The sequence below is a fragment of the Rhineura floridana genome, chromosome 12, assembly GCF_030035675.1.
Source record: "Rhineura floridana isolate rRhiFlo1 chromosome 12, rRhiFlo1.hap2, whole genome shotgun sequence".
Lineage (NCBI taxonomy): Eukaryota > Metazoa > Chordata > Lepidosauria > Squamata > Rhineuridae > Rhineura > Rhineura floridana.
This window is the reverse complement of record NC_084491.1, coordinates 37743044-37765525: the sequence shown is the minus strand read 5'-3', so window position 1 is coordinate 37765525 and position 22482 is coordinate 37743044. Positions and strand designations below refer to the sequence as shown.

The window sequence follows — 22482 nt, the reverse complement described above, 5'->3', positions numbered from 1 at the left end:
GGAAAAACCATAGAGTTTAATCCAGATTTAGACTGCTATCCTAACTCCACGTGCCTGGGAGTTAACCCCACTGAATTCAGTAGGACTTTCTTCTGAGCAGACATGGTTAAGGTTGCAGTCTTACAGTGCAATCCAGTACACATCTACTCAGAAGTAAGTTCCATTGAGTTCAATGAGACTTACTCCCAGATAAGTGTGTCATGGTTTGCAGCCTTTGTCATGCTTTTTAAGTCCTATTGCTCTGAATGAGTATTATGGCTAAATCCAACCCCCAGTCCTATTTTGTAGGTCAGTTGTGCAATGGAGGCCGATCCATTCAGGTCAATGGGGCATGCCCCACCATCCGCAGCCTGGTTTCAGCCCCACCTGCCTGCCTCCTAATATACAACCAATCCAGGACTGGCCCTGAAGGCTGGCTTCCTTCTCAGTCTCAGTGTTGCCATGATAGAACTCAGCAGGGAGGAGGATAGGGAGAAAATTAGACTTAATTGGCTTTGCCTGCCAATTTCATATATATATATATATATAAAATGCCTCCCACACACACATCTGTCTGTCCATATTCTTTTACTGAAATATGGCAGCCATATGAATCATATGGGTTTGAGTGGACCAGTTGATTAACTGATTGATTAAATTTGCTTACATAGTTCTGAGGCCAGAAACAAACTTTTGCTTGTTTTTAGGCAATGCTCATATGTGTTGCAGCAGGCACACAGGACAGGGATGGGAAAGCTGTTGAACTTCATCTCGTATCAGCCTCAGCCAGCATGGCCTATGGTGGGGGTGATAGGAGTTGGAGTCCAAGAACGTAAGGAAGGCCACAGGTTGCCCACCCTGACTTAAAAGAAAGGTTCCACCCTGTGTGCGAGAAAGAGGACTGCCTCTTTCAGGAGGCTGTTTGCTGTCCTCACTCTTCTCTAAGTGCTGGTATTAAAATGCATATTTTTAATACCTGCTGCCCAATCAATTATGGCACCATTGTAGTCAAGTAAGGTTGTACTCCTGTGTCCACTCACCTGGGGGTGAGACCAACTGAACTCAGTGAGATTTAGTTCTGAGTAGACATCAATATATATCTATAGTTTTGCGCTACAAATGTTTGTAACCAATGGATTACAATTACACTGCAGCCCTTCACTGACTTTGCTATTAGTGAAAGGGAATGCTAGTTGGAATTATTGGCTTTGTCATAAGATCATCGGAGCTGTCAAAATAACAGAGATGTTTTCATCAGTAACAAACATCAGGCATATTTGTCTGGAACGGCCTAGCTGTGGGTTTTAAAAAGAGCTGGTTTTTCTCAGCAACACTATTATCAGTGGCTACCTTACTCCCCTTGATGCGATACAAGCATTATTACAACCCAAGAAACAGGATCCCACTAAAAGGGTTTTAAAAACAACTCTTTCCTGAATTCTGATTTTATGGATGCTTATACAGAAGTCAGTCCCATTGATTTCAGTGGGATTTCCACACAATCTGCATTTTGCATTGAACAGCAGCCTCCTGGCAGAAGGAGCATGTCTACCTGCTATTATTTCACGGCGGGGGGGGGGTTGGAAATGCCCTTTTGACGTTGCTGGAAGAGTTGTACAGGGTCCTGGCGGGAGGCGGTAAAGTGACGGCAAAATAGTCCTGTTGGAAGTGGGGCAAGAGCAACTCCTGTCTTGTTCTTTTGTTTATGTTCCAGAAGAGAGATAGAGTTAGGGTCCTCCAGATGGATAGGCGTGATTACCTTTACCTGTGATACTCTGACTGACTGACTTCCCTCGCTAGACTGATACCTCTTAAGGGAAGCTTATCTGCCCCTCCTCCTTCCGCCCTCTCTTCTCTTCTCCGACTGGCGGGGAGAGACACCTTTTGTCTCTGCTCTCTCTCTCTCCTAGCCATGAGGTCAACTCCCACGCCTGGGTGTTGCACCTCCAACTTAGTTAGAACTAGGTATGCCTTTCTATCTACTATGTATTTCTGTAAATAAGGTCGCTTTCCTTATTTTACTAAGTCTGAAGTCTCAGTGATCCTGATGCAGGGTAAAAATCCTGCTTTCTTAGTTAAACTCACACACACACGCTGGCACACTTGCATTTCAGACCGCTGTTACTCTCTGCTGTGCTGCTTAACTCATTTAACACCAGCAACAAGTCCTACATTGTACCTGCTACATTTGGAGAGGGGGGGAAATAAGCCATGTCCTTCCTTACACATCAAAACATTAAGGCTGCAGCCACTTACTTGGGGGGAAGTCTCATGGAACACAGTCCGAAGGGCTTATTTACATCTGATGGCACCGCATCTCGGTTGTGCTTTCTTGCTACTTGCAGGAGAATCGCAAAAAGACAAATCACCCGATCTTTGGATGTTTATTTCCCCCCTACGTGCGATTTGTGAAAATTATTGTTATTATTCATAGTCTCTAAAGTCTAAACCCACAAAAACGGGGGAATATAATTTAATAACGTAACATTTCAATAATTTTAACTTTTGTACACATGATTGAAGAAGTTTGAAATGGATAGGGAGAAATCTGTAAGGAATCTACCGTGGAGATGGCAGATCAGAACCCTCCAAAGTCTAAAATAAAGAACTAGCGAAAGAATCGTGAGCGAAACACAAGGTCCAAGGGGTAATCTTGCCAGAGGTTCTGAGGAGGCGGAACGGAAGTGGGGTAGGCTTGACGTTTGAAATCCCCCCTGCACAGCAGATACGGCTAAGCCTCTGCACACACACCCAGAATGCGTCTCCCTGCCTTCCCCAGAACTTTTGGTTCTGTTCTGTCGGAGTTTTAGAAAATAATATGGGGGGTATTCCATGCTGCTCCTGCTCAGAGTAGACCAACTGAGGTTAATCGACTAGCAGGTTCATCAATTTCAATGGATCTACTCTTAGGACTTCGTTGAATGCAACCCTATGTAAGCAAGCTAGAACAGAAAGGGAAACCGTGCGGTTCAATGAATGCTTAAAATCCCTTCCGGAGATGGCCGTGGTTTTTTCAAGGTTCATTCTGATGAGGTTTTCTTACATATTAACTTGTGTTTTGGTCAAACGGCAGTCGAAATTTGGACAAAATAGGATGCAGCTAAGAACAAGAGGGTCTCTCTCTCTCTCTCTCTCTCACACATACACACACACATACATACACACACACACTCTTACCCTTCTCAATTACAACTTGATCAACCGCAGCCAGCCCTCTAACCACCTTAAAAAAGACGTTAGCCTTGCGTGTTCCGGGGTTGGGTGGGCAATAAAGGCAAGGAAACAGTAGCGCAACGCGCTTGAGAGCTTTTGGATTATACAGGCTGAATCTTTTTTAACAAAAACTATAAGGGGGGAATCTTCTCAGAGGGAACACTCAGGCACTTGACAAAGATAAGGAACAGAACTTGTGGCACCGCGAAGCCCACGGCTGCAGCCGCTGCGCACACTGCCGCGGAGCGTGCCGTTGGCAACCCTCGGCCTCCCCCCGCGCGTAGAATTGCGCGGTTCTGTGCAGACTAACTTGCAAGCAGTAGGGTTTCCCTCGGAGTGAACAGTCCTAGAACGGTGGTTTTTAAAGACACACATCCGATCCTGTGCATGTTTACTCTGAAGTAAGCCCCACTGAGTTCAACGGCGCTTCCTCACAAGTAACTGGGTATAGGATTGCTGGCTTAGGGTAGAACAAAAAGGTACAGAGGTTAGTGGGTATAGAACAACAGTCTTGAAGGAGACGCGGGCCTCTGCTGTTTTTGCAGCCAAGGAGGAGGGCGACCCCCCCCTTTTTTGTTTAAGAAGGTAGAATTTCCACACCGTTAGACTTTTAAATCGCTTGAGAATCATTTCCAATTCATCTAGTTTTGTCTTTGCTTTCTTTGAAAGGGATTTTATTTATTGGCTTCAAGCGACCAGTCCTCATGGATAGTTTGGTAGGGTTTTATTCCACCCCCCTCTTAGAATCACAGAGCTGGGAGGCACCTCAAAAGTCATTTCGTCGGACTCCTTCCCCCATTCAAGAAGTCCCTCTCTAGATCGGTGGCTCTGATTTAAAAGGTCTCTGAAATCTCGCAAAGCACAAAAGCCTTATTTCTTTCTTTCCAGGTAAGAAACCTCCTTACCTTGCTGTAGAGGTAGCTCTTTCCCCACCTTTCGAAATAGGGTTTACTGGTAAACTACTCCTTCTGACTTTTCTCCCTTACATTTCCAGTGCTGCACTTATCAACAGAATTTAAAAACAACACAAAACATCCATAGCTATATTGATATAACAGCAGTCTTTCTGGAGAGCAGACGACCACCTTACCAGAGATAAGGGCTTGGTTTAAATAATAATAACAAAATAAATCCTGAGAACACCATGGAATAAATTTCGTTCATGATCCATTTATAGCTAAGCACCTTAGAAGTACATTTATTCCCAAGGATACGGATTTCAGTATGTGCTTTGATTCGCCCGTTGAAACCAATAGGGCTCCAGAGTGCTTTTCACTTGGCTTGGATCGTGGCCTTTCATTTTCAATAGTCTTGTTCGGACTGGAGTCCTGTGAGCGCTTACTTGGGAGTAAGCCTTAGTGAACGCTGTGAGACTTATTTCTCAGTAAACACGCACAGGATCGGGCTGCTTGCCGAGGGAATGGGGAATATGAAGTTTTCTGAGAACGATGATTTATAGAAACTATATAATGCTTTGACGTGTATCATTAAACGGCCCATTGGCATTAAAGTTCCACAAATCTAAGAGCCCACGGTGTATATTTGCATTAAGGGGGTGTGGGTGTGGGTGTGAGCGTTTCGTTTTCAAACTAGAGGCTACCATCCCCACTTACTCCAATTTAGATTTCTGCATTTTGCAGTAGGAACGGGAACAACCCACTCCAGCAGGCGCGCAGAAATAAAGCTCTTTAAAAATCGCCCCACTGAAGAGTCGTCAGCCTGAGCAGTTGACTATCTTATCACTTTCCTTCAGGAGGAAAAGGCCTTGATCCAAATCCTTCCTCCAGCTGATATCACCTCGGTGGATCTGATCCACGTTCTGAACCTCGCTCCGTTCCCCCCACCCCATCACACACACCCGCCCTTTCACCTTGCTCCCTAGCTTGTGGGCTCGGAAAATGTTTGTGGTGATTCCCAGTCTCACACAGGAGGGGAGAGGTGTGTGAGTGGGTGGGGACCCCTCAGATCTGACCGGGGTTTCGCCGTCTTGGACCAGAGTCTGGGGTCAGATCCATCTGGCCCTTGTCCTGGGCGGACCCAGGAGTCCTTTCGCAGCCGACACCCCGCGTCGGGCCAGCCGTCCTGGGTGGGAGTCCCGACACGCCTCCGGAGTCCGTGGCGGGGCAGGGAAAGCGTCCGGAGCGCGCCCTAGATGAGATGCTGAGGCCCGCACAGCTCTGCCGCCCCCTCGATGATGTCCACCTCGTCTTCAGTCTCTTCCAGCAGGAACGCCGGCGGGTGGCCGCCTTTCCGGGGCTCCGCAGCGGCGGTAGAACAGGCGTCGGTGGATTTGTCCGATGGCACCAGTTCGGGCTCGCCAGCCCCCTGCTCCGTGCCCTCCTCAGCGCCGGCAGCCTTGGGGTCGTCTTGGCTTTTCCTCAGCTGCTTTTTGTGCTTCATCCGCCGGTTCTGGAACCAGGTCTTCACCTGCAAGGAGAAGCGGCGTGGTTTGGTCGAAGGTAGGGACTCGCTCTGGATTCAGAGCTCTTTCCTTCTTCCGAACACCGTCCTTGCTGGCAGGGCAGGGCAGGGCAGGGCAGGGCAGGGGAGAGAAAAAACCGACGGGGAAAGGCACATTTGCCAAATAGATAAGCAAGCAAACAAATGATTCTCCCCCCTTTTTAACTAGAATTCGGATTTCGAACCGGTTTAAATTACCCAGGACAAGGAACAGGCCCGTTGAGGAGTTGAAATGAAGGGGCCCATTCACCTCCTGTGTGTGTCCACATCTGCAAGTGTTCTTGTGAACACACTGTGCAAAATATACTATTTAGGAGTCCAGTTATCCTAGCTTTTTCAAAAGGCAGTCCCAGCGACACTCCTGCCACTGAACACAGCATGTGAGCATCCGAAAGTTCATGGAAAAACAACCTCAGAGGAGGACGTTTAGGGTTTGTGTTCCACACGTGGGAAACTGAAACTGAGTGAGGCTGGCTTGCTCAAGGCCCCACAATGCCAGCCTTGCTTAAACTCAGATGTATTGGGGGAGAGGGGCACAATACTGTAGTGGTTAGATAAAACCCCTCCTCTTTACTGTAGGCTTCTGATTCTGAATACAGCTGGTATAGCACAGTGGAGAGGAGGGCCTGGCTGGGAGTCCAGAGTCTGAGTTAAAATCCCCGCTCGTGTCTCCTGGGAGTCAAGGGCCAGCAAAAGATCACCCCCACAGGGAGTGGCTAAGGGGTTACGTGCCCTGCCACCTGTGCAGCCATGGGCAAGCTGCACAGTCCCAAGGAACCCAGTTGCCCCCAAGCTGGCAGTTGCAGGCAAGGACGGGGCTGGCTTGTGCAGCTGTGGCAAGCTGAGCAGGCCCTAGCCAGCTGGGAAGGACTAGCCTCAGAGGGAGGCAATGTTAAACCCCCTCTGAATACTCCTTACCATGAAAACCCTCCATTTCCTTTTTTTTTCTGATTCTGAAACCTGATGCATCTTTACTCGAAAGTAAATCCCATGGGGCTTTACTTCTCCCAGGTAAAAAGCATCGAATTGTGCAAGGGAAACGAAGCCGCACACTTTTGTTTGGGAGTAAGTCCCATTGGAGCGAGTGAAGTTTCCTTCTGAGTAAAGATGCATCAATTAGGTCCCTTGCACGTCATTGTAGTAGCATTTGCTTAGATCCCATCCCTTGCTAGCTTCATCTCTCTCACCGTTGCCCTCCCACTATTGACATATACATTGTATGGTCCTCGGGACAACGACGGGGCTTCAAAGCTTCTATCAATTCTGGAAAGCGCCCTGCAGAGCGATGGTCTTCGGTAACCACGTTCAGACGCCAAGCTAAGACGGATTCCCCCGCCCCAGTTTTCTTGGGGTGGCAGATTTAAGAACTGCTGCCTCTCTGATGGACGGTTGGATGGCTATTTTAAGATGTATGTATAGTTTTAAATGATGTCGGAAGGGATTTGTTTTTGACGACAGTTTTATTGTTTAGGTTTTACTGAAATGTTGTAAAGCGTCCTGGGAACCTCCGGGTTGAAGGGCGGGGTACAAATTAATAAATAAAGCCCTTTGACACAAGCCACGTTGTGCTTGGCTGTTGACCCGCTTTAAAGCCTTGGGAGGTTTCTGTTCCTGAGAAACGCCTTCACTACAGGTTTCCTCTGGACCGTAGAGGGGCGCTCAACACATCAAAGTACGATCATCATTGAGACGCCATCTTCCGCATGTTTACTCAGAAGTAAACCCCACGCAGTCATCCATGGAGCCGACTCCCGGGTAAGAGCGCACGAGGGCCGCGGCCTCAGTCATCCTGTCCCCAGATTCTCGGGCGAAGGTGAAAACGGGTCGGGGCTCAGCCCGCGATCATTCCCCTTGCGGAAGGCTATTACACACACACACACACACACACGATTTGGGGCTGGGGACTTTTGTGGTGCCTGCTTCCAATTCCCCCCACGTCGCCACAGGCGGGGCCCTACCTGGGTCTCGGAGAGGCTAAGCGCGGTGGCCAGCTCGACACGCTCCGGCGTGGAAAGGTAGCGCTGGATCTCGAAGCGCTTCTCCAGGCCCGAGAGCTGAGAGTCGGAGAAGACGGTGCGGGCCTTCCGACGGCGGCAGTGCTTGCCGGGCAGCTCGACGTGCGGGTGAGGCTGGAAGAGGGCGGGCACCGGCACCCCTGCAGGGAAGATACAACCACCGACCAGATCCGTGGCGGGCCTGCCCTCCAGGCAGGAGAGCTGCCCCACCAAGCTACAGCCCATCTTCAGGATTGGGGGGGGAGATAAAGATACCGACCTGCTGGACCGCCCCAAAGGCCCGTAGTGTTCTGTTCCCACCAGCAGCCGGGCAGATGCCCTCTAAGAAGCTCAGGCCCTGGGCGAAGGAGCGCGAAGCGCATCTCCCCCCCCTCCAGAGGTAGACTTCCTCTGCACGTGGAAGTTCCACTTAGCCATCAACTCCTAACCCTTGATAGGCCTCTACTGTACTTGATGCCTCCACTCATCCGCCCTTTTTTCACTCCTTTAAACGCCTTGCCCGGGGTGAGATATCTTTAGCCCTCCAGATGCTGCTGGGCTACCGTTCTGATCTTGCTGGGCTACCGAGGGTCCAGCTCCCATCATCATCCGTGACCATTGGCCATGCTGGCTGGGGCTGATGGGAGTTGGAGTCCAGCAACACCTGAAAGGCCCCAGGTTCCCCACCCCTAGGCTAGCCCGTCTCTTGCCCCAGGCGGGAAGCAATAACGTTCAATAGCCCATCGCCTGCGGGGAGGGGGCTCTCTTCCACCCACCAGACTGAAGCACATGTGGCAGCAGGTTCTTCCTTGGCGGGATCCCCTTAATCTATCCTCCTTACACAAGACTCACGCGCTCCCTATTCCCTAGACTCCAGCTGACCCCCCCCCAGTCTTAGGCCACCACCCCCCAGCGCACCCCTTCCTTGAAACGCCGCTTCGCCCAAAGATGTCCACACATGGATTCACCAGCATGAGAGGCCCGGCCTGCTTCTTTTCTGCTCCTAAAGCGGACCGAAGCCCTTTTTTACGCGTGGGAACACCCTTGGAGAGGTGCGGGGGCCTAAGAGCCGAAAAGGTGGAGAGGGAGCGCCGGGGCGCACGCACGCCGGGCCGGGGACGCGCGGAGCTCCCGACGCGGCCTGAGGCGGCCTGAGGGCGAGAAAGAGCAGGAGGCGGACCGGAGGGGTTGCGTGCCTTGTTCCAGCGCCAGCGCCTCAGCCCACCATTTCCTCCGCCAACCGCCCCGACGGAGCGGGGCTTTTCTTCTTCCAGCCCTCCGGTACCCGGGAAGACAGAGGCCCTGGCCTGTCCCTCGTCTCTGCCCGACGTCCTGCGGCCCAAACATTGCTGGCTTCGGAGGCAGGGCTGGAGACCACAAGCCTGGCAAGATATGCGCTTGCCTAGGCTGAAGTCGGCGGGACCCCCTTCTGAGCGCAGGAGCTGGAAGGCGGGTCTGTGGGTGTCGCTGCGAGGATCCTCCCAGCAGTCCGAACCTTCCCCCAAGAGGCCTAGGTTCTTCCCTTACCCTCAGACATTTATTATTATTATTATTATTATTATTATTATTATTATTATTATTATTATTATTATTATTATTATTATTATTATTATTTTCAGGAATCCTTACAACAACCTTGTAAAGTAGGCCGGAACTGTAATGCAGATGTGCCCCTGAAGAGGGAGGGAGCAAGGATTCCTTGCCAAACGCCGTGCTTGTGGTTGGGGGGTAAAATTTGAACGCAGGACTCCGCTCGCAGCTATATCGGTCCTCCGGGACCTTCTCAGGAAGGATTTCAGGGCGCCTCTTTCACGGTTGTGGCAGAGCTCCTGCGACTTCGTAGCTGCTGCGCGACAGACAGCAATTCATTCCGTGAAGTTTTTCCCGGCGCTGAAAGCGCAGAAACGGGGAACGCTTCAGGGACTGAATTGCTGCCTTGCCGGAGAATAGAGGGAGCCTGTGTGCTCCGTCCGTTAAGGGTACCATCCGGACACATCTATCACTTCCTCAAAGATCGTTCATTGTTCAGGTTTTCTAGAGTTAGTCTGCCCTCCACCCCCCACGTCCCAGAAGGGAAGAGACAGCTCTTAAAAGTGTCTGGGATCAGCTACTTGCCCTTTCCTTCCCACCCCGCGTCTTGTTCTCCTCGGCTTCCTCTCTTGCAAGGTTCTGTAAACGTCCGCCATTTAGAAAGAAACCCGCGGGGTTTGCGACTGTAATCCGGTGTTCCATGGTGGGTGCAGACGACTCTTTACCAGGTGTGAATTCACCGTGGTTTGCATGTAACTGCTGGCAAAACTGGCTTGTTTCTGGATAAATCCTGCTGAGTGCTAAAGAGGATTTTGCTTTAACAATGTGCCAGGTAGATCTGCGTATAAATGCAGGAAGGGCAGAATGGTCGTCTGTACCCACCAGCCTGTTTTCCTATCTCATTACATTGAAGGCCTTTAAAAACACGATTTTGGCTATACATACTCTTTGGAATGTTACAAGCGCAAGAGTGGCTGACATCCACACAGGTGAAATATAAGTTTGCTGACTGTCTTTCAGCTCCGTTACTTTTTCATGATCGTTGATTTTGTATTCCTAAGAAGTTATCCTATCTGGACAATTCCCCCGCACCCCAAAGTTTTATTAATTTCATTTTTGCCTGTTTTTTGTATCAGAAAAAAAGAATGGAATAAAAATCGATCTTACGGGGGCGAATCTCATGCGCTTCTCAACTCTAGAAAAGATCCCCCCTCTTTTAGGTGGCAACCCTGTGCACACTTTCCTGAGAGTAAGACCTACTGAGCACAGCGGGCCTTACTTCTGAATCAATACGTGCAGGACTGCGCTGTTAAGAAACAATTTCGGGCGATGTTCTCTTATTTAATTTCTACCAGAATTTAATTTCTAATTAAATACGTTTTAAGGAAAGAAAATTTAAGCTTTTGTCCGACAGTTCCCCTTTTCTTCATTTTCACCGCGTAGCGGACTTGTTAATTCGATCAACTGGTGGCTGATAAATTAATAGTAAGGGTTTTTGTTTTGCTTTTGAAAGGTTTTTGTCAAAGGCGGAATTCTATTCTAAAATAATGAGAGTCTCTTGAGCTTGTTTTTTAACAGGTTCTAAAGTGGAGTCCTGTTGTGGGATGAATTCGGTTCACAGAAAAATCCAATATTTGATCGGGTTTAACTTAAGGAGGATAAATGATTCCAAACAATTGAAAGCATTGGCCGCTCCACAAAATATCATTCTCTCCTTCCTTCCTGTTCGAGAGAACCTGTTTAAAACCCTGAAGGAGGAGGGAATAACCCTTGATTTTATTTATTTTTCGAATTAAATAGGAAAGAATGTAGTTATAAGGATATTTAAATAAAACTTCCGTTTCAATGGTGGCATGCTGGGAGGAGACAGTAGCTGGGAAGTCTGTGCAGCCTTCGGGTTTGTTTTATTTCTGAACCAGGGCAGTCGCGGCGCTCTGGAAAGTTAGGAATCCCGAGGACTTCACTTCCGAGGGGATCTAACTTTTAATGCGGTTAAGGATGCTGAGAAATACATGAAGGGGAGGCGACCTGAACCGCTCCGAGGCGCAGCGACGCCGCAATTGGGGCGCCAACGGAGGAGGAGGAGGTCTCTGCCGCCCGGAGCTGCTTTCAAAACTTCCAGCGCCCTTTCTCCTTCTCTGGCGGCGTGGCCCGAGCGGCTGCTCCCTGTTCAAAGAGGCCAGGAATTGCAGATGCCCGGCTGCTTTGAATTTCGGAACCAAACCCTGTCCTTTTTCCTCCCTGCAAGGCAGAAAGCCACCTCGAGGGAACCGCTGCCGGGGAATGCAAGGTCAGCGGTGCGCCTCGGGAGGGAGATCTGCTGGGCTGCGTTGGACGCCTCTGCCTTGTCGGGGACAGCAAATCGGGCAGGACCCGCATTCTAAAGCCCACAAGCTCCCGCCGGAAGAAACACCTATAGGTTCAGGTTAGGGGTGCTAACAGACACCCCCTCTCACGCGATAGGGAACGACGCCAAGAGAGAAGTGACGGCGAGGAAGGAGCCCTTACCCGAGGTGGTCAGGAAATACGGGTGGTGGTGATCAGGCTTATGGAGCGGGTGGTGCGGATGAGGCGCCAGGATGGCCGGGGGTGGCATCAGGGGGTACCCATAGTCCAGCAGAGGCACCCGAGAGGCCAGGGGGCTGTGGAAGTGCTCGGGGGCCACCTCCCGGAGAGGCTTGGGCTTGTGTAGCAGGATGTCCTCGATGAAGAAGGAAGTCGGCCTTTGGGAAGACATGGAGTGGGCCACCGCCTGCGAAGTGAAGTTGAGGTTCATCTCCCGGCTTCTGGAGGCGGCTCTGGGCTGGATGAAGAGCGGGACGTCGGAGGCGCTCCCTGGCTCTTTGCCTCTCTCTTGTTTTAAAGCCCCCCACGAGTCTGGTTCTCGACCGGTCGCCTTCCTCCTCCCTTCCCGGTTTAGAGGAGCCCAGAGAGAAGAGCAAGGTGGATCTTCAAGGGCTTTCGGGAGCTTGGGGGTGGGTGGGGGGATTTGTGCCTTTGAGAGCCGCTCCGAAGGGGGATCTCGAGCGAGCCAATCGCGAACTAGCAGGGCGGAGGGAAAACCGGCTTTGCCCGATGTCACCCGCAGGGGTGGCGAGTGTGCGCGAGGGAGGGAGCCGCTGTCCGTGGTGCTGAAAGAGAGCAGGGCTTGCTCGCAGGTCAGGGGTGTGCAGGAGCTGCAAGGGAAGGCGTGGGAAAGGGGGGTCCCCTGTGGGACACAGGAGACAGAGGGAAAGGTCATAAGAGTCTTCCCTTGCCATGGCCTTTCTTTCCCACATGAAAAATGCAGGCATGTAGAAAAAGAGCGCACAACCCGGGCGCTACAGGTCAACATGCAGCATGTAACAAGAATCCACAATTGGCCACAGCTTCCCATGTGTGTGCATATCATAAACACGTGTGCTACAATAGATGCATGTGGGATCACCACCATGCACATTGTTTTCCCATGCTCAAAAGTACTTTCCGTGTGAAATCCCATGTGATTTCTGATACATCCCTGGCCGACAGTGTGGGCCAGAGATTTGGAGTCAGAACGTGGGGCAAATATGGGTCAGAATGATAGCCCAGCAGCAGAGTCTTTGAGAGAGCCTCCTTCTCCCAGTCTTAGTTGTCCATCTGTGAGAGCCTGTTGTGAGAACCAACAAGACGAAGATGATAATGCACTTATTTTTTTAAAGTGCACCATTTACAAACTATGGTGCTAAGTTATATATAAATTGTTGAAATAAATAAAAATGTGATAGAAACTATCAGGAATTACAACTAAGAGGATTCTCCTGTATACAAAATAAATACAGGTTCTCTTGGAGAAAATCAAATATTTGTATTGGTGCAGAGAAGGATTATATTATGGTTTTGGACAATGTCCCTCCTGCAAGACACTAACAGCCCAATCCTGTGCATGTTTACCCAAAAATTGAATAGGACTTGCTTCTCCCAAGTATGCTTAGGAATGCAGCCTCAATTGATAAGATCAGAAATTAACAGACCTGGTCAGCCAAAGTCAAATATTTCTAAGGCCTAAGATTCTAATCCCATGCTTAGTTCCCTGGGAGTAAACCCCACAATATTAAGCGGGAATCACTTCTGACTAAACATATCCATTGATTTCAAAGGGAGCAAACTAACGGCACTTTGATCTCCCAGCAAAATTAGTAATACTTCTAAGTGCTTACGTTTAGCGATGTACCAAACAACAACCTCTAAATGTGCATGGACAGTGCAAATAGCATCTGGAAGAAACTGGAATGAGTTTCAAGGAGTGGGTTTCAACTGATGATGTTAAATGGCCAAAGGCCCCTGGGTTCATGTGTTCAATTAAACCACATATATTAAGTAATTAACACAACATCTTTTAGTATTAACATAGTTATTCCACTTTATTCTGCACTAGTCAGACCTCATCTGGAGTTCTGTATTTAGTTTCAGCCTCCAGAATGCAGATAAACTGAAAATGGTTCAGATGAGGACAGCGAAAGTGATCAAGAATTTGATTGATTGAAATACCTTCGACTGCACTGTCTTAAAAATACAGCAAGACAGTATACTGCATAAAAATATAATCAGATAATAAAAACAATAATAAAAATGTTGGTAAAACATCAGTATATATTGATTGATAAAAGGAAAATTCAGATTACAAAAGGCTCTAACTGAGAAACACTGTTTTTAGGAGACTTGTAAAAGAAGTCAGGGATGATTCCTGCCAAACCTCTACTGGTAGGGAGTTCCACAGGGCAAGGCGTGTCATGCTCAGTCCCTAGGAAAGGCCAGCCAAACCTCAGGGGCATGGAGAACCACAAGAAGAGGATCTGATGGTGGGATGGAGAGAGATCATATGAGGACAGGTTTAAAGAACTGGGTATGTTTAGTCTGGCAAAGAGAAGACTAAGTGGGAACATGATTACACTCTTCAAATACCTGAAAGGATGTCAATATACAATGATTTTTCTCTGCTGCTCCAGATAGCCAGACTCAGCTGAACTTCAGTCACAGGAGGGTGTATTTTGGTTGAACATTAAGGAAAACATCTTGACCAAAAGAATCAGTTGCCTACGAGGGGTGGATGAGCTGTCCCTTGCTGGTAGTCTTCAAGCAGAGGGTGGATAGCCTTCTGTTAGAGATGGTCTAACTCTGGGTTTCCTGCATCAGGCAAGGAGTTGTACTACAAGTCCCCTTCCATGGTTCTCTGATCAGTCATTTCTGTGTGCATATATATATATTGGGTATTTAAATATATGTTCACAACAGCTCTGTGAGGTAGGCTGGGCTAAGCCATGGTGACCTGCCTGGGCTATATATGGGGAGCAATGTGACTGAGCAAGGATACAACCTTTGAAGTCTGCACTGCTATATTCCAACACTTACACTCCCCTAGCACCTATTTATACTTCTGCCCTATATTCCGATTTATTGCAGCTGAAACCCTGTTTGAGAGCCAGTGTGGTGTAGTGGTCAGAGAGTTAGACTGGGACCTGGAAGACCAGGTTCAAATCCCTGCTCAGCCATGAAGCTTACTGGGTGATCTTGGGCCAGCCACTGTCTCTCAGCCTAACCTACCTCCCAGGGCTGTTGCAAGGATAAAATTGGGAGGGGAACAGTGTTTGTGCGCCACCCTGAGCTCCTTGGAGGAAAGGTGGGATATAAATATAATAATTAAATAAATGAAATACTTCCAATAATGGCGGTGAACAGGAGCTTAAAAAAAATACCCAGAAATATTCAGAGTACAAAAAAAAAATAGAAAAGCTACTGCTTCCCTACTCCTTTCTGTCCCTAGCCCCAAAGCTGAATTATTGCAGTGCCACAGTTTTTCATGACTGCTTACTTTCTTATTTTCTCCTTCTGCCCCTCCCAAACATTATCCTGTTGGGATTTTGCTCCAGCTCATTTGCCTTTTAATCTTATGTTTCTCCCCTTATTATCTATTTTCCCCTTCCTTCTCTCTCTCTTTGCTTGTTGTGTTTTTTACTCCTCCTTATCTGTAACATTCATTTCCCCAGAGTCAATTTGCTAAAATTAGGGTGATACACCACATCATAGCCGGGATAATTTCAGCTCGCATCTCAGAAAATTGCTCTAATTATTGATGTTAAATTCAGGGAAATTAAAAGAAGGCACTTCTCCTTCATCTCCTGATTTTAGCTCTAATTTGTCAAAACCGAGTTGTCATCACAATTCCAGTCATGGGCTGTTAATAGTCAAAATGTTTTAATAGAGCCAGAATTCTCGCAACCCATGCTATTAGATAATTAGGAGGGATGTTAGGAAGACAAGTGGTAATCCTTGGGCGCGTGGACAGCAGTTCCATCTGATCCAGCAGGTAGAACAAATTAATTACCAGAATCAATTAGGCTGAAAAGTACAGTTCTCCAGGAAGTGTAAACCATGCCATCCATATGCATGAGCTGGTAAATGGTAAATAAATGGCAAAACCCTGAAAATAATAGAAACGGCAATCATGATAGTTTAATGAACCTGCAACTTGGAGAACATGAGTTAATGTTACTCTAACTCCCACATGTTTGTCTGGAGGATAATGAAAATGGCCTCAGGAAGATAACACCCGCAGTATGTCTTAGTGTTTCAGAGATCATTTCATCATTCGGCTTTATTGGATCGTTAATGTTCCTTGCTGTAACAACAACAACAACAAAAACACAAGCAATCTGGAAGCTTCTGCTACAGCCAATCTCTCCCAGTCCAACAAGTGAGAGCTGTGTGTGGAAGAAGGCTCCCACTCAACCTTTACAGCCGACACCGATGCAATGGGCATCTGGGTGTGCATCCATCTTGTGATGCTCACCTCAATTCCATTGAACTGACTAGGTGCATCTTTTCGTATTGATGGGGTTGTACTTGGTTGGCCTGCTGTGCAATGGGTGGAAATTTGTTGTACACCGCCCTGAGAGCTTTCTGCTATAGGGCGGTCTAGAAATGTAATTAAATAAATAAATAAATAAATAAAAGTGAAAAAATCTCCCTGGGCATGCTCAACTCATTTTGGAAGAAGGGCGGGATATAGATCTATCAAATAAATAAAATAAGAAAACCCCAGTAGACCTGTTGAAGTTAATGGACATGACTCACTTAGGTTCATTAATTACAGTGGGTCTACTCTGAGTAGAACTTAGTTGAATACAACTCTGAGGTCCTTTCCAATTCCAAAGTCGTCATCACCATCATTTATTACCTGCCCGTCACCCAAAGGTCCCAGGGTAGGTTACAATTAGGGTTACCAACCGTACTCTTTTAAGAGTACATGTACTCTTTTTGAGATGGTGCAACAGCATACTCTTACTTTTCACTTATCGAAGCCAATCAAAGCCAAATGTACTCTTTTTGAAATGACAAAATGATGGTGACCCTAGTTACAATGATTTTAAAATACAGCATTAAAAGCAATTAAAAACATCTTTAAATCACAAAATAGGGTGGATCCTAAAAATATATATCTCAGGTGTCAAAGGTCAGGGTAAAGAGGTGCATCTTCAACAATTGCCTAGAACTACACAATGAAGTTGCCACATGTACTGCGGTGGGGAGGGAATTACACAACAGGGGCCATCAGAGAATGCCCTTTCCTGGGCCACCGCCACTATCAAGCTTCCGAGAGTGGTGGAACTACCAAACGGGCCCCCTCTGCTGATCTCAGCATCCAAGAGGGTCTGTAGGGAAGGAGGCAGTCTTTCAGATATTTGGGGCCTAAGTCTTTAAACACTAGTGAGCACCTTGAATTGGGCCAGGAATGAAATGACTACCAATGCAGCTCTGTTAAAATAGGAGTTATATGAGATTTAAAGGGAACTCCACAGCTGGTATAGCACAGTGGGGAGGAGAGCCTGGCTGGGAGTCCAGTGAGTTCAAATCACCGCTCGTGTCTACTGGGAGTCAAGGGCCAGCTAAAGATCACCCGCACAGTGAGTGGCTCAGGGGTTATGAGCCCTGCCACCTGTGCAACCATGGGCAAGCTGCATAGTCCCAAGGAGCCCAGTTGCCCCCCAGCTGGTAGCTGCGGACAAGAAAGGGGCTGGCTTGTAAAGCTGTGGCAAGCTGAGCAGGCCCTAGCCAGCTGGGGAGGACTAGCCTCAGAGGGAGGCCATAGTAAACCCCCTCTGAATCCTGCTTACCATGAACACCCTATTCATAGGGTCGCCATAAGTTGGGATCGACTTGAAGGCAGTCTACTTCCTTCAAAGGGAACCCCAGACAGTAATCTGGCTGTTGCATTTTGGACCCAGTTAAAGTTTCTGAGTCATCTTCAAGGGCAGCCCCATGTAAAGGGCATTCTAACAATCCAGTCTGGAAGTTACCAGAACATGGAGTAGTGACCAAGTCATCTTTGTCCAAAAGGGGCTGAAGTTAGTGAGCCAGCCAGAGCTGGAAAAAGGCACTCCTAGCCACCAAGGCCACTTGACCCTCCAATGACAATGTTGGATCCAGGAGTACCCCCAAACTACAGAACTGTTCCTTTAAAGGGAGTGCAACCCCATCCAGAACAGGCTGTCACCTCACTTCCTGGACATGAGAGCTCTGGACACATAATACCTCTGGCTTTTCAGGATTCAGCCTCAATTTATTGGCCCTCATCCAGACTATTACCTCAACTGCATTTCCCAATTCAGATGGAACAGAAAGATAGAGTTGTGTATTATCTGCATATTGATGACACCTCATTCCACATCTCCTGATCAGCTCCCAGCAACTTCATATAGATGTTAAATAGTATGGGGGACAAGATGGAACCTCGCAGAACACCACAGGATAATTCCCATGATGCTAAACAAAAGCCTCCCATAACTACTTTTTGGAAGTGGCCCTGGAGGTATGAGGAACCACTGAAGCATGATGCCCTCAACCCCTCACCTCCCTTAGATGTTCCAAAAGGACCCCATGGTCAACAGTATCAAAAGCCACCAAGAAATCAAGGAGAATGGGCACTACCCTTATATCTCTCCCAAGAGATGTCATCAACCAGGGTGACCAAGGCAGTTTCAGTGCCATGACCAGGCCTGAAGCCAGACTGAAATGGATCCAAGTAATCAATTTCCTCCAAACATGCTTGAAGCTGAACCACCACTACCACCTTCTTGAGCACCTTGCATAGAAAGAGGATATTTGCCACTGGGTGAGAGTTGTTTAACACTTCTGGGTACAGGGAGGTCTTTTTAAGGAGATGGTGCACCACCACCTCCTTCAGAGTGTGATTCTATGCCTATGCAGTACCACTTAAGTAGCCTGGAATCCAAAGGACTATCTCTGATACATCCAAAGGCTTGGGCATAGTCAGCATGATTTTAAAAAAATAAAATGCTGTACATCAAACCCCAATGCAATGTCACAAGGAATTTCTGAAACTCCTTTCCATTTCAAAACTAGTTTCTCATGTGACACTCAGGATGGGCGTCATTGCTGCTCAAGAAACACAAGCTCTGAATCCCTTTGAGTGCGCTACGCATAATTGTGTGTACTATACACTGCCTTGCCATATTTTTATGAAAGAGCAGTCTATAAATGTTTTAATTAATAATTGAATAAAATTATTTGTATGAGTTTTTGGATCTCTGCTTCTAAGTTTAAGACATAGGATGGGGGTTTGACATGCAGAGGGAGAAAAGTTATTTATTTCAAATAAAATAAAGTCCTAGAGAGCCAGTGTGGTGTAGTGGTTAAGGTGTTGGACTATGACCTGGGAGACCAGGGTTCGAATCTCCACACAGCCATGAAGCTCACTGGGTGACCTTGGGCCAGTCACTGCCTCTCAGCCTCAGAGGAAGGCAACGGTAAACGCCCTCTGAATACCACTTACCATGAAAATCCTATTCATAGCGTCGCCATAAATCGGGATTTACTAGAAGGCAGTCCATTTTCAAAATAAAGTCCAACTGAGTATGTCCAAGCCCTTGGATGTACCCCTTTGATTCCACAGTACTGTATATACGTATGTATGTGTATTGGACATTGCCTTATTGGACATTGCCTGTTTAATATCAGTATCAGGGAGTTTTATGCCTGCGGTTGACCTCTCCTCCTATGATACAAGCGCTCACATTGACTTAGACATATAATTTAGTCAAACATTAAAAAATACAACCTGTAATTGGAATTGGAATTACAATTGGAATCAACTTGAAGACAGTCCGTTTCCGTTTCTCTCTCTCTCTCTCTCTCTCTCTCTCTCTCTCTCTCACACACACACACACACACACACAGAGAGAGAGAGAGAGAGAGAGAGAGAATTGGCCCCATTTGGGGTGAAGTTCTCCAGGCACCTTTATACACAGAATGAGAGGAGTTCTTCCATGCCTTCCTCATACTCAGAAAAACTAGCTCCTGCATCACTTTACGATTTGGGCTCAATGCTTTAGAAAGCCGACCGGCTAACAAGTTTTCTCTTAGGAGCAAACAGGGAAGGGAAATGAATTAATAGTGATGAAACAGGCTTAAAAACCCAACTTATTAATGCAGCCAGCCTTGGAAGGGAGAAAGAGCTAAGCAGCTTGCCTTGCCATTTCATCTAATGCAATTACTTCTCAGGGAGGGGTGGAGCTTCTCTTTAGCCATCAGCGATATTTCTTTTTCAAAGGAGATTCAGAGATTAAAGAAATGGGACTTCAGTAAATCCTAGAGGTTGGGAGAGAGAGGGGGGGGGATGCACAATGCCAGGACTAAGGACTAAGGTTAAAAGGAACAAGGCAGAGTACTCAAAGATCAATCCCATGTCCAGAAAAGGAGGAAAGGAAAGGGTTCCTTTTTATAGTCCAGGAGGCAGAAAAATGAATAAATTGGAGAACAGAAAGGGGTTAGTATGGGCCTGTTGATTTTTATTTACAGTACTGTTGTGCCTTTTTATTATCTTGAGAGTCTCAGTTTCCCAATTAAATAATAATCACATTTCTAATATATCTGCACCTAGATTAGGGAACTGCTTGCCTATTGATGTTAAGCAAACACCATCAGTGCTTTGTTTCAAATGCCCACTTAATTCCCTTCTGTTTACATCGACCTTTTCTGATGCATGGCTTAGCCCATTGGTTATTGTATATCTAGGTCCAGATGTTACATACTTCTACGCTTTTTTAGAGATGTGTCATGCTAACCATAGTTTGGCTTGTATCCAAAGTAGCACTCTTTCATTCCATTAGCGCAAGGATTTACACTTGTGCAACAGAACATACCCCCCTCTCCTTCCTCTGTGCACCCCGTAAATCTGTTCTGGGGATTCCCCAACCCCCCAAAGCAGATTTGGGGAGGGCGCAGAGCATGTGGGAGGAAGGAGAGGAAGCAGTTCCACTTTGCAAGTGTAAATCCTTGTGCTAACAGATAAACTGATAGATAGATAGATAGATAGATAGATAGATAGATAGATAGATAGATAGATAGATAGATAGATAGGTAGGTAGGTAGGTAGGTAGGTAGATGATAGCAGCTTATACTGTCAGACAATTGGCACACTGAGCTCACTGTTGCCTATTCTGCAGTGGCAGGGGTTGGCTCCATGTCAGTGGGGCAGTGGAATCCACTCCAGGTTGTAGTCTGACTTTTCAAGGAGCTGTCCAAGGTGCTGACATTGAGCCACCAGCCACCAAGTCTGAATAGCAGTGGCATTCAGAGACTTAGGTCTGTCCTTGCTCTGCTACCTGAAATCCTGTAACTGCAAAATTACAGGGCCAGAGCCTAGGAGCTTCTGCCTGCATATTTTGTGCTCTGCCACTAGGCTACAGTGGTCCCTACCTGTGGTAGTTCTTATGCCAGTGGTGTAGTGGTAAATTCTGAAGTGCAGGCACTCATCATGGCAGCCCCCATAGTCATGCCCCTTCTAGGGCTATATAACAATAATGAATTTTTGGACCAATTCAGCCATGATGGCTTTGTTGCCAAACCAGCTCTTTTTCTCACTCTGTCCCTTCCTCCTGCTTTGCTTAACATCCAGACTGATGAAGCGTTATGGTGGCCTCAAAAATCTTGCTCACTATATCGTGACATTCTGGTTGGTCATCATAAAGCAGAAGTGGGCAGTCTTTTTCAGCCTGAGGACAGCATCATCCCCTTCTGGCCACTCAGGGAAGGGGTGCAAGCTAATGTTGGGCAGAGCAACAAATGTACATTTTACCTTTGTTCAGTAGGCTAGTTTCTACACACACCTCTCTCGATCCAGGCAAGCAGAAGGCATTACCAGAATTCCAGGGAACATTTTCAACCAGGCAAAAACACTCAAGGAGCGTGCAAAGCAGGGCCTGTGAAAGGTGTGGCTGAAGAAAGGGGTCTGGGGGAAGTTGCAAAGGGCCCAAAAGAGAGGAAAGGAGGGCCACACTTGGCCCCCTCAGCTGAGATGCCCCATTCCTGCCTTAAACTGGTCCTGAGGTTCCCCACTCCTGTAATAAAGGGACTGGGATTTTTCAAAATAAATATGGCACTTAGCCATGCATGCTAATATAACCTCCCTCTTCTTCCACTTCGCTTGTTGGTTTGCCTCCGAGAAAAGCTTACTTATTTGGCATGCAGAGGGCTGGCCAATAGCACCTCAGGTGTGAAATACATCATGATGCTTGCAACTCCACCATTGCCTTCTGCTCACCCAATCCTTCACTATCCTTTTCCTTCTTTTTGAGGGGAAAAGGGGGCATTATTCCCACATTATGAGGAATATCGTATGATGGTGCTTTACAGAGAATCAGGTGGCGAGGAAGGCAGAACTTTTTAGAGGGCTTTCTAAAAAGGGATTTGTCCCAACCAAATGTCTGCCATTGTTGCACAATCTCCTTGGCACCCTAGTGATGTCACACCCATTGTTCATCGATGCTGGTCAAGGTGGAATTGGGAAGGTCCGATGTTTCCTTGGAATCTGCTTTTCAGTTAGGTTCCTTTTTCACTTGGTCACATACTAATTATCCATGTGCATCCATGGTACGCATGCAGGTATTACTCATATCCTGGAGACCAATGTAATTATTAAGCCTAACCCCATCTGTGTGCACTGAGATCCTGGTTAATCCCTCCTCCTCTTATAGATCCATTCTATTGTTGGCATAGCCCATTAACTTGGTCAATTTTCCTTCATTCAGGTCATCTTGTAATCACCCTGCATTTTGATTTGCATCTTGGGGCTTTTTTGTTTGTCCCAGCCGGCACCCCTGGCTTTCATTCAATAACATACAAAATCAAGTAATTGTTTGCAACTTTGATAGCTGAGTGACACTCCTGTTCTCTAGCTTTTGTTCTCCATCTTTGTTAAAAATTGTGCACTACATCTGCGCTGGGATGTGCAGTAAAAAATTAACCAGTTATCCATTTCAGCTCCAAA

General features: G+C 47.3%; 1 protein-coding gene across 1 annotated transcript; it reads right to left on the bottom strand.

Annotated features, from left to right (window-relative positions):
• Window positions 1–3848: 3848 nt before the first annotated feature.
• Window positions 3849–11952, bottom strand: BSX (brain specific homeobox). Its single transcript, XM_061592779.1, has 3 exons — window positions 11685–11952; window positions 7611–7807; window positions 3849–5619 (listed from the first exon to the last, which is right to left on the bottom strand). Exons 1-3 carry the CDS (start codon window positions 11950–11952, stop codon window positions 5341–5343), a joined length of 744 nt encoding a protein of 247 aa, XP_061448763.1. The 3' UTR covers window positions 3849–5340.
• Window positions 11953–22482: the final 10530 nt, after the last annotated feature.

Excerpts from the sequence above, each read along its gene's own strand:
- BSX (XM_061592779.1), bottom strand. The coding sequence starts at position 11,952 with ATGAACCTCAACTTCACTTCGCAGGCGGTGGCCCACTCCATGTCTTCC. Across the intron at positions 7,808-11,684 it reads GTATTTCCTGACCACCTCGG|GGGTGCCGGTGCCCGCCCTC; the intron begins GTAAGGGCTCCT and ends TCTTCCCTGCAG. Across the intron at positions 5,620-7,610 it reads TTAGCCTCTCCGAGACCCAG|GTGAAGACCTGGTTCCAGAA; the intron begins GTAGGGCCCCGC and ends TTCTCCTTGCAG.